Source organism: Neopelma chrysocephalum, unplaced genomic scaffold (assembly GCF_003984885.1).
Source record: "Neopelma chrysocephalum unplaced genomic scaffold, ASM398488v2 Primary Assembly neopelma1_26b, whole genome shotgun sequence".
In the NCBI taxonomy this organism is placed as follows: Eukaryota; Metazoa; Chordata; class Aves; order Passeriformes; family Pipridae; genus Neopelma; species Neopelma chrysocephalum.
Window position 1 is genome coordinate 3,415,181 of NW_020897696.1, and position 14,147 is coordinate 3,429,327.

At 42.1% G+C, this 14,147-nt stretch overlaps 1 protein-coding gene across 2 annotated transcripts in view; it reads left to right on the forward strand.

Moving 5' to 3' along the window:
- F13A1 (coagulation factor XIII A chain) overlaps positions 1 to 14,147 on the forward strand; it is a 207,029-nt gene that overhangs the window by 158,788 nt on the left and 34,094 nt on the right. For both annotated transcript variants that reach the window (XM_027676244.1, XM_027676245.1), the window contains 2 exons: positions 5,494 to 5,745; positions 12,223 to 12,341. In XM_027676244.1, the coding sequence (XP_027532045.1) occupies positions 5,494 to 5,745; positions 12,223 to 12,341 (371 nt within the window). The remainder of the gene's footprint in view (positions 1 to 5,493; positions 5,746 to 12,222; positions 12,342 to 14,147) is intronic.

Below are 14,147 nucleotides of genomic sequence, written 5' to 3' on the forward strand. Positions count from 1 at the left end.
CTTGAAGTCCCATTTTGTGGGAGAAAAAAATAATTTATTAGCAGTGGAACACATTTCCTAGAGATTGACTCTAGGCAGATAAGAGACCTGTTTGCCAGCTCTTAGCAAGTAACAAATCTAAACAGTTTCTGAACAAAGGTATTGGGTATTTTTTTCCTCCTCTCTGGACTTCCCAGTCAGGCCCCAGAGGAGCAGAGTCCCTCGGTGCTCTATGAATGCAGTATTTCATGCCAAGCAATCTTTATCTTTATTATGTTCACATTTGCACTGCTGCAGCAGCATCAAGTGGCACATAAAATCTAGCTGTATTTTTTAATTGTTTTAATAGCTAAGGTGCGTGACTCCAATGTCTGTTCTACAACTGTAAAGTACTAGAAATATCCACTCCTGGGACAGAGTGACCAGATGTTAAGGATTTCTAACTGGAGCTGTGAGCAAAACTTATTTCAAGATATTTGGGTTTCCTACATTTCCAAGTTTTATATAGCGCTTCTGAAGGCAATAGAATTTGAGAGTGGGAGGAATCCAGACGGGATGTTAAAACAGTGACTTAGAAACTACTGTTTTTTACAAAAAGATTGTTTCTTCTTCTTGTTTGTTTTGATTGTTTGGAATTTTATTAAAGCACCTCTCCTGTTTCTTTTTTCTTTGTTTTACTTTTTGTTTCCTGTCATGGTTCCCATATACTAACACCCATCTCCAGGCTGCTTGCTACAATAAGTATTACCTCTGCTACACAGCTATTGTACTTGTGGCTTCCAGCTCAAACTTATTTGTCAACCTGCCATAATTATTATAAATTCCAGGGCTGGCATTGAAATAGATTCTTCACCCTTTATATGAAAGAGTATATCGAAATAAAAACATGAACATGCAGGAAAATTGTTAATTATTGTGTGCAATGTGTTCCAAAGGGAGACAGATTCCTTGACTCCATCACAAAGGGAGACAGATTCCTTGACTCCTTGAAAAGCTAATCTTCTAAGGATGGTTCCTAAAAAGACTACTGAGAAATAGCTTTGTTCATCTCCCTCTCTTTTGAGGTAACCCACGTCCATCAGAGAGGAGTGTTTGTGTTTTGATGGCTGAAGTTGCTGCACCTATCTCACCATCTCTCTGTTGATGTAAATCCCTCTCTGGTGTGGCAATTTTACCCAGAATTTAACACAACTTGCCTCCATGCCTGATGGACCCAGAGCTGACGTGCTAGGAAGCTAAGGCATATGTCGAAAATAACTCACTTTGAATGCCTGTGTGCGACCACAGTTCTGTGTTTTAGACAGCACATTATTTTGCTGCTACATAAATAGACTTTGGCAAACTTAACAAACACTGCATTTTGTTCTTTGCCTCTGTAAAGTGTCTGTGTGTGGTAGGGGACATCCCACGCATGCCCACATCCACACAGGCTTCATTCATGGTCCCTTTTGCCACGTAGACCTTTACTCATGTTTTTTGTTTATTTTATGAGCTCCTTTAATAGTGACGGTAGCTTTTTTGCTCCTCTTCTTCTGGGTGCCTGGAAACCCCAGGAAGTGTAGAGTTGAGCTGAGCTGCAACTGAAGTGAGAAGGAGCTTTAGGAGACCAGCTTGGATAGCTACAGAAACCAAGGTGGGATAAGAAAGGGTAAGAAAGAAGTATCAAAAGAGTTGCAGACCTGTACACTGTGCATCAGGGGAAATAGATTTGGTTGTGCTGTTAAACCTTCCATATAAGGGAGGTTTCTGTAAAAATAATATCTTCTGGCAGTGTTGTGGCTCAGTACCTAGCACTGAAATGCAGAGAGTTGTAGGCCCAAGAAAGAGGGTCACTGTGAGTTCTCTCCTGTCCTCTGCTTTGATGACAGGACAGTCAGCAGCCCCTGTATCAGCATGATATCTTCTAAGCTGCAAAAGGAGCCTATAAAAAATTCAACCAGCACACCAATCTCCAGGCTTTCTGAGTTCTCGGGCTAGATTTTCCCATTTCCATGTGCTGTTAGAGTGAGCAGAGAGGGGCATCCCAACAGTGTGATGTCACACAACGACTTTGCCTGTCACAGAGCAATTGGCTGTGAAATGTCCTCATGTGAGGGCCAGAGCCTCTTACACCCAAAGAAAACGTGAGCACTGGGGAGTGAGAAAACCACAAAGAACTGGCTGTGGAACATAGTTCAGGCTGCCAACTCCTGGAGCAAACCAGAGCTGGAGAGATCTTGAGCCAGCTGATGCTGCTGGCAGAATGTCAGCACCCTCCTGTCAGCATAAAAAGAGTTTATCTTGTCTACAAGGCTCCTGGACCTGACATGCACCCAAACACCCTCCAACCTCTCTGTGGGTTGGGTTAGCACCAGAGACCCTGCAGAGAGTCTGTCAGGCATTCACAGGCTTTTGGTAATGAGTCTTTGGACAACATTGAATCTTCTTCCCTAGAGGCTAAACCAGAGAATGAAATCACCACTGCATGTTATTCCTTCAGAGAAAGGACCAACATTACAGATATCCCAACTATGAGCCAAAGTTGGCTTTACTTTTCCACTGCAGCCAGAAATGTATGCTCAAGATGTAGATAACAGTCAAATGCCCAGGCCAACCTGAGAGGACTTGCCTACAAAGTTGATAAATACAGTACTGAACCTACATAAGGATTATTTTGCCAGCAACCTTACCATGTAATGCCAAAGTTACTCAGCTTTACAGCACTCCAGTGTTAAGACAGCAGATGTGTGTATATGAGACTACTGTGGCTGATGCTGTCAGATGTCTAGATGTGTGTTTACAATTCAGCTCTGTAAGCTTGTGTCAGAAGTAACAATTCCCTTACTCTTCCATTTGCAACCTGTATTCTTCCATTTGCATTCTGGTTTTCGTTTCAGAAGATTAGGGAACCTGTCCTCTCTTCAAATAAAACATTGGAAATTGCTCACTGTGCTCTTGAAGGCTCTGCCCATCTTTCCAAGCTTCCTTGTGAGTTCAGGATTTATGCAACCATTAGCAAGCACCAAATTCTTATCATCTGTCAGAAGCAAACAGTGTTCTCTTGTATTTACTATCTACAATATCTACAAAGATATTGTAAATTACCTGACTTCTAGGATATCCCTTCCCTGGCATCTCTGCTATGCCTGTAGGGATGCAGGCAATACCCGAGAGCACCTTCTTCTCATGGGTGAGTAAGAAAATACAGTGACATCTTACCATGTGGGAGCAGCCGTGTGAGACTCTGGGCTGAAAGGAACTTACATACTCCTACTCCTCAACAGCAACTACAGGTGCTTCCTTGTCAAGGAACAGGTATATGAGGGTGTCTTGTGGCTTTGCTTGCAAGAAGGACCTTTATTTGGAAGAGAAAATAGCATTTCACATGTCGAGGTTTCAGAAAAAGTGAGAATACCAGAGGCTCAGTACTTTGCTGAACCTGCTTATGAGGTGCCAGTGACAGTGCTTCCATAAGGATGTCTTGAAAAGGTTTCATGGCCTCTTTGAGATCCTATCTGGTTCCTATAGGTAGATTTAATGGGGAGTTATTCTGCAGCCTCCCCATGTACGTGGTGTACACAGACATGGTGGTGCAAAGCCACCACCACAGCATGGCTTCTTCTGTCCCCAGTAGACTGCTACACTGACATGCAACTTCCAGTGAAGATAATGATGTCCGTTCCTAATCACATTAAAATAGTCATCTCTTCCCCCTCCCACCCTTCTGAAGGAGGTAAGGGAGGTATTTTTAAAAGTAGCACTTGTTAATGGTTTTCAAAGATATCAGCTCTACTACTTGGTTTGCTCTGCTGCTTTGTTTGCCTTGACTGCTTTTTTTAGAAAAAGATTAAGTCAAAACTAGAAGCAAAATATTAACTGTAGAGGCAAGATGGGTCATACCAAGTTGCACTACAAAGAAGAAGAATGTGTTCAGCTCTCAGATCACAATTGTTAGCAGGCACAGGACTCGCATCTCTGTTACCTCTGTAGGCTCTTCTCTCTAGACTGGCTTTCCTATGATGGCTTATATTTGAAGTGTCCAGTGCTCTATCTTCTAGTATTTTCTATTGATTTTGCTCTCTTATTCTAGTCCTTTATTCTCCTGTGGGTCTTTTCCTTCCATTGCGTCCCTCACTGGTCTGAATGAGTTTCATGTGTTACAGCATCCCTGGCCAGCAGGGCTATTTATGTGCACTGAATATCTGCAAAATGGAAATGCGTGTGCTCTGAATAATCTCTTGGATGAAGCACAGTAGCCCCAGATTTCTCAGAAACATAAATGTCGTGGCAGCTTGTGAGCTTCAGATTCAAAGCTGGAGTTGTCCTTTCCCAAACGTACCAGTGTTCAGATCTGGGATTATCTCTACATCAGCAGTATAAAAATAAGTAAGCAAGAAAATCAACGCCCTTGTAAGTTTAATTTTGAAGTTCTTAAATAGTAGGAATGAAAAATATAGAAGTCTGTCCCTCTGTCTGCCATCGTTGCTTTTCATTACCCTATTTTTGAATGAGAGAGTCTTACTTTCAGCCTAAAATATGAAATGAAAAATAGATTTGAGAATGAGATAAGGCACTCAGCCTTCTCACAAGTGTCTCTTCTGTCTATGCTGTTGGTTGGCTTCCAGATACAGTTTGGCTCTACCTCAGTCTCAAAGGGTGGAGCCTCACACAACTTTGAATCCTGGCAGTGTACATGTTTGCATGTAGTCTGGCTGCTTTTTATAGTTGGCAGAGTAAAATAGGCTTCTCTGGGGCATGTGTTATCTTACTGTGAGGTAGGCTATCATGTGTGTTACTTTGAAGGTCTGTCATACTTTGTGACCCATTTCTAGCAGAGAAAGTTAGGCAATTCAGCACGGATGCGATGATTTATATTCTGGTCATCCAGAGTTGATTCCCACTATGTCCATGAGGAGTGGGTGACTGGGGGGAACTGAGTGCTGGGTGTCTGCAGGTGGACTCACTTGTGTTTCCTCTATTTGTGTGGACTTCATGAAAGAGTGCTTGGTCTCTGCTTGTCAGCACAGTAGTGCAGTGAGAAGGTTCTGCTCTGCTAAAGAGCCCCAAAGTAGATGTCTGTGCCCCAGAGGGCGCTTGCATGCTAGTAACAAGGGTAGTGGGTGCATCTGAACTGGGGAAGGGGCTCTTGCCTAAACTCCTAAACTTAACAACAGTCTAGCTGACACCAAGCTGCTGGAGGGCAGTTTGCTGCACTAGTATAAACAATGCTGAGCAAGAAAAACCTTGAATAGCCCCAGCTCATGGCGCCAGGGCTACACTTCTGACAGTGTTTGAACCAGCAAGATTGAAGCTTGCTGGAGTGAGATGGGTGGCTGTATCTGCACAGGCTGCCTGTGGGGAGGTGTGGCTGTACTACCAAGTGACCAAACGCTGTTAGGCAATGAGGGAGGTAGGTGATTTCTGCCCGCACAAACTTGCCAACTCCACTGAAAATAAGGACAAAGGGACAAAGGACTGCTAGGAAGTTTAGAAAAACTGTTAAAACAAGGTGAACCTCTTCACTTTTCTCTCCAGGTCGCTATCCACAGCAAAACAAAGGCACCTACATCCCAATCATAGTAGGTAATGTGCTGAAACCGGGCGAGTGGGGAGCCAAGATTACTCACAGGGAGAACAACTCCATTCGCCTGTCCATCATGTCCTCTGCCACCTGCATCATTGGGAAGTTCCGCCTGTATGTTGCTGTCTGGACTCCCTTTGCCATCCTTCGGACACGCAGAAACCCCGCAACTGACACGTACATCCTGTTCAATCCCTGGTGCCAGCGTAAGTACCTTACCAAAGGTTCACACTTTCTGCTGCTAAGCTCATCAGGTTTTGGGAGGGGGTGGTCCAGGAAGGACAGCTTGGTACTAAGGAGTTTGGAGACATGACAGTTTGGGTCTGGAAATTTTACATAAACTCTGCCAAGAGTCAAGAGTTTAAGGCTGGAGAATAGCCCTGTGTGAGCAGGGCTCCAGGCTGGAGACCAGTGCCTGTGCTGTATCTGCACTCTGCAGTTTTATGAGGCCAAGCCTGTGTTTACCAGTTCGAGCTCCATTTCTCGTAGTAAACATACCCCAAGGCTTCACTCTGACTTGAATAGGTAACAGCATGAACCTCCTGCCTGCCTGTGTGTGCTTCAAACTGACAAGTCAATATGGGCATGTCTTTTTTGAGGATTTGGTATAGGACAAGATGTGGCAGCCTCCCATACTTTGTTGACTTGCATCACAGATTACCACACTTAGGACTGAACATCTGCAGCCAAATTGCAGGAATTCAATGGGAGCTGCTCCTCCTGCACAGGCTGGGTGGAGTCAGCTTGCTGTGGCATCACTGATAGTACCTTCCTGCTGCTACATGACATTTGCCCTTTTAACTTCCCCTTTATTGGTGACTAATTAGCAACCATGGCCTCTGTGAGGAACAGAACATTTTGCAAATGAGCTATTTTTTATAGTACAGTGGGTTGAAGAACAATTAATTTTTTTGAAATCTTCCAGGATCATGGGGAAAACATCAGGCCTTACGCTGACAAGATTGTATTTTACCCAATGAACTCCATGTGTGGCTTTAAGGAGAGGGCAAGAAGGACCAGAGAGGTTTGATTCAGTCTTCTTACAGGCTGTAGCACTGTGTCTCAGATTCTGACACTTGTAAGGCTCCAAGTCATATGTATTGCAATATATTTAGGTCACCAGCTAACTTTAATATTCTTCTGCCACCTTTCCTTCATCTTTCAATTTTTTACCAGAATATTTGCATCAAATAATCCCATACCAAACAAGGGCCATCCTACCAAGTGACAAGTAAGTTTAGCATTATAAATAGGAGTCCATTACATCGAATGATTTGTGCTGGATTCATTACTTGCCCCTAGTCCAAGGGAATAGAAGCAATGATTATCTTATGCATTATTTAGGAACATATATGTTAATGCTGAACAAAGAGGAGTTAGTTAAGTGGGAACAGGAGGGAAGGGCAGGGCCCGGTGTGCCATGACACTGTAAGATATTCCTGAAAGCAGTGTAGAGGTAAGATACCTTCGAGCAGCATGCTAACAGTTTGTTCTGGGAGAGAAGGGGGAGTGTGTAACAGAAAGAGAGGAATCACTGCCAAATTACGATCCACTGTGAGGAGACAAAACTGCTCAAGGTTTGTGTTGGCATCATCAGCCTTTCACAGCTTCAGCCAGGGAGGTGCAATTTTCCACCTCGGTGTAGTCCTGGATGTTGTAACAGTCAGTTTGTTAGCCTGTATGGTGATTCTGTAGTGGTTCAGCACCTCTTTGGAAAGGGACAAACCCCAAAGAAAAAGCTTCTTAAATTGCCTCAGTTTGCCTCATGATTAGCAGACAATCAGCTGGGGCTGCATGCAGCCTTATATGGAGAAAAGATGTGGTGTGTGGGGGTTGGCTACCCCACTGTGGTGTGACAGAGACCGCATAGGGTGATTTGAGGTGTTAGTCAGACGGAAAAAAAGGGAAAATCAATCCCTACTTCACATTTCTTCCCCACCAGCTCTGTGTGCTGAGTGATCCACCTCTGTCCATGGCACACAGGCACTTCACTCTCCTATGCCCTCCCTCCTTCACCCGAGTTGAATGGGGCCAAAAGCCACCAAGGTTAAAACTACAACAAGGGAGCAAAACCCAAAGGAGCAAGATATGCAGCAGTTGCCTCCAGCAGCAGGCGTTGCCAAGGCCAGTGGAAAACCTCTGCTTTAGGAAAGCAAAACAGAGTCTCTGGGCAGCAAGGACTGCTGTGTGACTCCAGATCCAGGGGATGCAAGTCAGGGACCACATTTTCATCTGCAGCTTACATTTTAAGGTGTGTCTCAATGGCTTCAGGTGCTATCCCTTGCTACCTATTGTAGTTTTCATTTCCTGCATGTTTCATTTCGATTTGGATTTATTCTCCTTTCTTGTTCCTACTTTAACTCTTAGGTAGTTTGGGCTAATTAGCTCCTATATCTGCCTTTTTCCCCTTTCCTTGTGTTAGAAAATCAAGGACTGTTTCTCCACGCTTTATCCCCTGGCTGGAAAAGATTTTTCAGTGTAATGACAAAAGGGTAAAAAAATTCAGGCAGTTAAAGCGCAGAGAAAACAATAGTTTGAAAATCTTCTAGACTAGTTTGCTGGGTTAATAGCCAAGCAGAAAAGTCTGAGTGAAAAGCCTCATTAAAAAGAGAGAAGACTGATGCCAGAAATGAATGGGGATTGTTATAGCAGGGAGCAGAGTACAGGCTCAACTGCCTAGTGCAGCTTTCCAACTCATCATTTTGGAGAAACATCAATATGTCGGTATGAGCTTTTCTTTAAGACAGAAGCATTTGTGCCCTTTCTTATTACTTCTTTTCTCGCTGTAGTTCAGTTTTGACATATCTTCCCAGACAGGGATGTTGGGTTTTTTCCTGCTGTTTCAGAATAAGTTTGAATACCAAGTCAAGCTACAGAGTACTTTGCTTCCAAAATTTTTGGATGCTTTTATATATTTTAATCCCCTTAGCTACATTTAAGGTTGATGACCAAGAATACCTTAAAGATGCAGGGCTTGATCCTGAAAAATTAAATACGCTGGCCCCAAACCTCAGTGAAATTTTCACTACTTAATAAGCAACATAAAGTCTGAGAGGAAAGGCAGCACTCTTTCTTCAGCCAGCTGACACAGTTGGATAAAACAGATGTGCTTTTGGGCATGCAGAGCCCTCTTCAGTTGAGGAACAGAAGATACAAATGGCAAGTAGTTAAGGATAACTTCTTCGAGTTTAACTAAACTCTTGGTAATATAAGACTACATGAAAGCAGAGAAGAACTCCTTTGATCTGGATACTGCAAGCTCTTTCCAAGGAGATACTGAGTCCCAGCAACTTTCTGCTGGGGAACATTTAGTGCTTATCAGGAAAAGACCTTGTGTTGACTTCTGTGGCTCTCTCACAGGTGGAGATGTATAGTGTAGCTGAGTAAGTTGCAGATTCTGTGGGTCCCTCACCCAAATCTCATGCAAAGTGTATTGTATTTAAGCAATTAAATATATTGCAGCTTTATTGAGTCAGTTGCACACTTCTTGTGCTTAAATGAACTAATACTGTTTAAGGATTAGTAACATGTGGTTGATTTTGGACTCCTCTCACGTTACTGGTCATCCAAATTTGGCCTAATAATATTTTCTTGCATTTATAGCTAAATCTTAAATTTGATCTCTTGTGTCATAGATTCCACGTGGGTAAAATTCACACAGAGCTTCATCCTTTTGCTACATTAACCTAGGCAAGCACTATCCAAGCCAAAATAATCTTGATCCTGGGTAGAGTGGTTTTTGTCGATAACTGCATTTAGCTCTTGCAGCTCTGGGTTTGCCACACCACTGTTCTCTTCCCAGCATGATCTCTGGCAGGTTTGTGTTGCCAGTGAGGCCCAGCCTTGCATGGCTGGACTCCTATGGGAGCATGTCAAAGGGAGGCTGGGAGCCCAGGGCAAGGCTGCTGCTTCCACCTCTACCCATCTGCTGGTGCTGCTGTGCTCAGCCGTCACTGTCTGCACAAAGAAATGGCTTTTCCAACTCCAGAGGGTTGCTGTGCTGGGATTGGTGTCCTCCCATACTGGGTTGAGTCCTCTCATGTTCATTCACCTTCCCAAATTGAAAGGATTGCTCTGCACTCCTCATGTCTTTTACAGGAAGCCAGTGTTCAGTAGGAATCCTCGCCTGCAGTGCTGTCTTCGTGTAAAGTGTATTTTCACCTTACCCAAGTTCAAATAGAGAAGCATAGAAGTTAATTTGCTTCTTTGTAGCATTGCTAGTGTCTTAGTAAATTCCCAGGATAAAAGAAGCGAGTAAAAAACCTCTTAAACTGATAAAGAACAACAAACAAACCTAGCACATTTCCATGGAATTCTTCTGTTTGTCAGATGTGAGCCTCCCCTTGCACAAAATAATTAGGAGTTGTACTATGTAGAGCATACTTAGCATCAAAGTAGTCACAAATGCCTCATATTTTCTTCTAAACAGTCTCAGGGGTAGTGAAAACTGTCAAAAATCAAAGCAGCTGGCATCTCTGTGAAACACAGAAGACCTTTTTACCTTATCAAAAACACAAATATTTAAAATAATCGACAGAGAAGTTAATCAATTTTCATCTGATTTAGCAAAGATCATGCAGTCTCAAAATAACATAAGCATCTCAATTGATACCAACGAGATCAATGTTGATATTTTTAATCCCCTAAAGAAAACAACAGCTGTCAAGAAAGCATATGCACACACTCCACTGAATGTGTAACTGCACAGAAGAAGGTGTTAGCTCTAGTTCTTCAAATGCATTCTCTGTGCTATTTGTATGGACAAGTTTTAATAAAATCCAAAGCTCAGTGAGAGAATGCAAATAATCATTCAATGAACAAATCAGGCAGATCCACCCTAATGAAATAGAACCTAGATGATCCATAACATCTGCAATACTTTTTAGTGGGATGCTATGCAGAACTTGTTGGACCACAAAAAAGGCCATGCTTACATAAATGACTGCAGCTGTCAAGTTTTAACACTCTCTTTCACCTCATAGACTCTGAATATAATATAACCTTGATCATCCACTGGGTACCTGGGTGCAGGTTGACTAGGTCATGGGTAGTGACAAACCCATAAAGAAACTTCTTAACAGCCTAGCCTTTAGAAACCAGGTGAATACCATCACCCTGACAAATATAAGAGTGGGTCTCAGACCTGCCTGCCTCAGGTAAAGCTTCATAAAACCTGCCATTCCTCTGCTTGCTCGGAGTCAGTCAGAGCCTGTACTGCAACTGTCAAAAGCATAAAAAAACCCGTGATCTCCTCAAATGCACTAAATGCTTCTTCTATTTAACACCTGCTTCTCTATCGCTCTTTGCCCATCGGTGTAGAGATCTTTATGTTACATATCTATGCATACTTCCTTATGTATGTATAGACATAGAAATATAGATATATCTTCAGAGAAAAAAAAACTTCCAGCAGGGTCAGGTGTGTAGATTGGCAAAGCCCTTCACCTAGCTGAAGCCTATGTGAGTTTTGCCATTAATTTTTTTGGGGGGCTTAGATTTTAGCTTATTTTCAGCCAAATTGCAGTTTTATGGGTAAATGAAGACACTTTTGGGGATGACGTTTAGAAGGAAGTACAAATCTGATTTACATTTCAACAAAATACAACAAATCAATAGGCTTTTAAAAGTTAAATGATCCTCTAGTAATTTGTAGTGGGATGCTGAAGAAATCTACTGTAGCAGTAGTGAGCAGTAGTTTTGTACTTGCTCATATCAAACTGTCAGAAGTTATTACTTCCCTTTAATTTGCTATCTGATACCACATTACTGATTTCCTCAAATTAATTAATTCCCATGCTATTAAATGTTAAGCTGTATCTCTTAGTCTCAAAATACAAGCATTGGCACAGGAAAGAAATCTTCAAGTATTCTAGCATCACAGAATCATGACCTGTGTGATACTTACCTGTGAATGTCTGAATAGTTTCACATCATTCAGGGTTCATTATGAATGTTAATAATGAATCATTTATATATTTGAATCGTGTTTTCAGGTTGAGGATCCATGCATATGCTCTTGACTTTTGATATAAGTCCAATCTAGAATATACCCTTTGTATATGTGTTGATAAAAATCTCCTCCAATTACTTCCAGTTTTCACTTGGACACTTGAATTTCTCCTCATATTTGCTGGTCAGTCAAGCTATGTGGGGGAGGGATACTCCAGTCAATAACTAATGTACAGAAAAAGCAACCAAACCCTTCTGTTAATATGATATAAAAACCTTATTCCATTTTTTTTTAGTGCACTACAGATTTTTCTTTAGAACTCTTGACTTGAGCTGTTTTTCATTAACATTAATAAGTTTGAAATTGTTCTTTGATCTGTTTGTACAGATGCAGAATTGCGTCATGGTGCTCCAACTCTTAAATTAGTTGTACACAGTAATCATAACATTCTTGATAAGATGTGACATTTTAACCATACTTTACAGATCCTTAGAAAACAGGCAGGAATTGTCAGCATTTTTCCATCTTGTATGTTTTTAAGTTGTGTATCATATTCCTAACTAGGGTCACTATCTCCTTATTCTTGTACTCTCTTGAAGCAAGTAATGCTTTGTTTGATGGAACAGGGGTACTTTTTGTCAAAGATGACTGTATGATATGCTAAGATGTTTTATCTGTCCCATGTAAAAATTAAGCACCTGTACTAACATTTATTTTTGGTAAACTGATTCAGAGGATGCTGTGTATCTGGATGATGAGAAAGAAAGGGAAGAATATGTCCTGAATGATGTTGGTATTGTTTTCCATGGAAACGTTGAAGAAGTAAAATCAAGAAGCTGGAGTTATGGTCAGGTAAGCTATTTAGACCTTCTCTGGCTGCTCCTAGTAGGATAGCAAGTGAGTTTAATTGACACCAGACAGTGGTTGAGACTGTGGGCTCTGGAGTGCATTATTGGTCTCTGCTTCAGAAAGATAAGGGTTATAATTTTAAAATTGTATGAAGTGGGTATATGCCTAATCCAGAAAAACAATGTTATTATTGCTGATATTTAAAGACCTTGTTTTAGGGGCCTATTTCAGATACTAAGAGACTGCCTGTTGAAAGTTATAATCATTAGCTAAGGTTTCCACAGTACAGCAGTATTTCTGCTGCTGCATTGTTGCTGCTTCAGGATCAAATAGATTTGTGAAAAGTAGAGTTGTTTGGGTTTGGTGTTTTTTTTTTATTTTTCAACAATGGGTTGTATTGCTTTTTGACTTTTTGTTTTAGTTTTAGCAGCTTGGTGGAAATAATTCTGATCTTCTTGGAGGTCATCTAGTTACAGGATTCCAATGACAAACTAGGATCATCTCCCTTTGCTGCCTGGACTGGACAATGTCAATGTACAATGGCCTCTTGCAGTCTGGGGGAAACACCCCCTACTAGGCTAGTATGGGGTATTGGTGTGCCCTCAACAGCATAGAATCATAGAACAATTTGGGTTGGAGGGTATTTTAAAGGTCATCTAGTTCCACCATACTGCCACGGACAGGGACACCTTCCAGTAGATCAGGTGCTCAGAGTCCTGTCCTACCTGGCCTGGAACACTTCCAGGGATGTGGCATCCACAGCTTCTCTGGGCAACTTGTTCCAGCATTTTACCACCCTCGTTGTTAGAAATTGTGTCCTTATATCTAATTTAAATCATCCCTCTTTTACTTCAGAAACAACTACTCCTTGTCTCAGACTTATCTATTTTACCTCAACTTTCTTGTAAGAACTAACCAGCCTGAAAATCCCTATGGGATAAAAGAATTAAGTTTTTGTGTGAGAATGGGAAAAAGGCATTACCAAGCAGAATCAAAACGAGAGCAAAGGTAACCCTAACTGTCACTCAGAGGGGCTCAAGTGGGCATGGTAAACTCTGCTCATCTCACTTCCTGGATTTTCCCAACAGCATAGTTAAGAAAATATTGACCTTAATATTCCTTAACACTGTGGTGATAGATTCATTGAGTTTTTGTGGCATCTCCTTAGCACAGCCTTGCACAAGGGGCCTTATCCCTTGCTTTCTTGCCCTCAGCTAAATACAATCTCAAAGCTTGAGCTGGATGGATTGCCAATGTGCTTGCCCTGGAGAGCTCTTTGAACTCACATCTCTCGTTTCCTTATTTAAGGATACAATTTCATCTTTTTTCCTGCGGCAGCACAGCCCTAGGGAGTTCCTGCCTTTGCACTAACCTTTAGTTGTGTCAGTGCTGTTGTTTGCAGAGTCTGTCTTCCTGACTGAGATAAAAACAACCCTTAAATAAGGAGTGGGGAAGAAGTTCCATAAGCTGATAAAACCAGATCCTGAGGCCAAAGCTGTGCATGCATTTAAGTTGACCAAAAATGCCCCCTCCTGGCCCTTCCTTCCCCCTGCAAGCACTTGTGCAGCAGTGCAGTGACTCAGACTGGAGAGCTGATCCAGCTGAATAAGCATCTGGTTGACTTTTTCCCCCTGGGTTATTTCTAGGGCTCTCTCTGTTCCTAGATTTGGGATTCACTCCTTGACAGATGTAAGGGGGAGGGAGAAAGGGGAATGAGTGGCTGGAGGAGGAAAGTACTGCTTAAACCATATACTGGATTTATGTCCTAAGATGCTAAATTTATGGCCTATGGTGGCTTGGCCCAAGGTG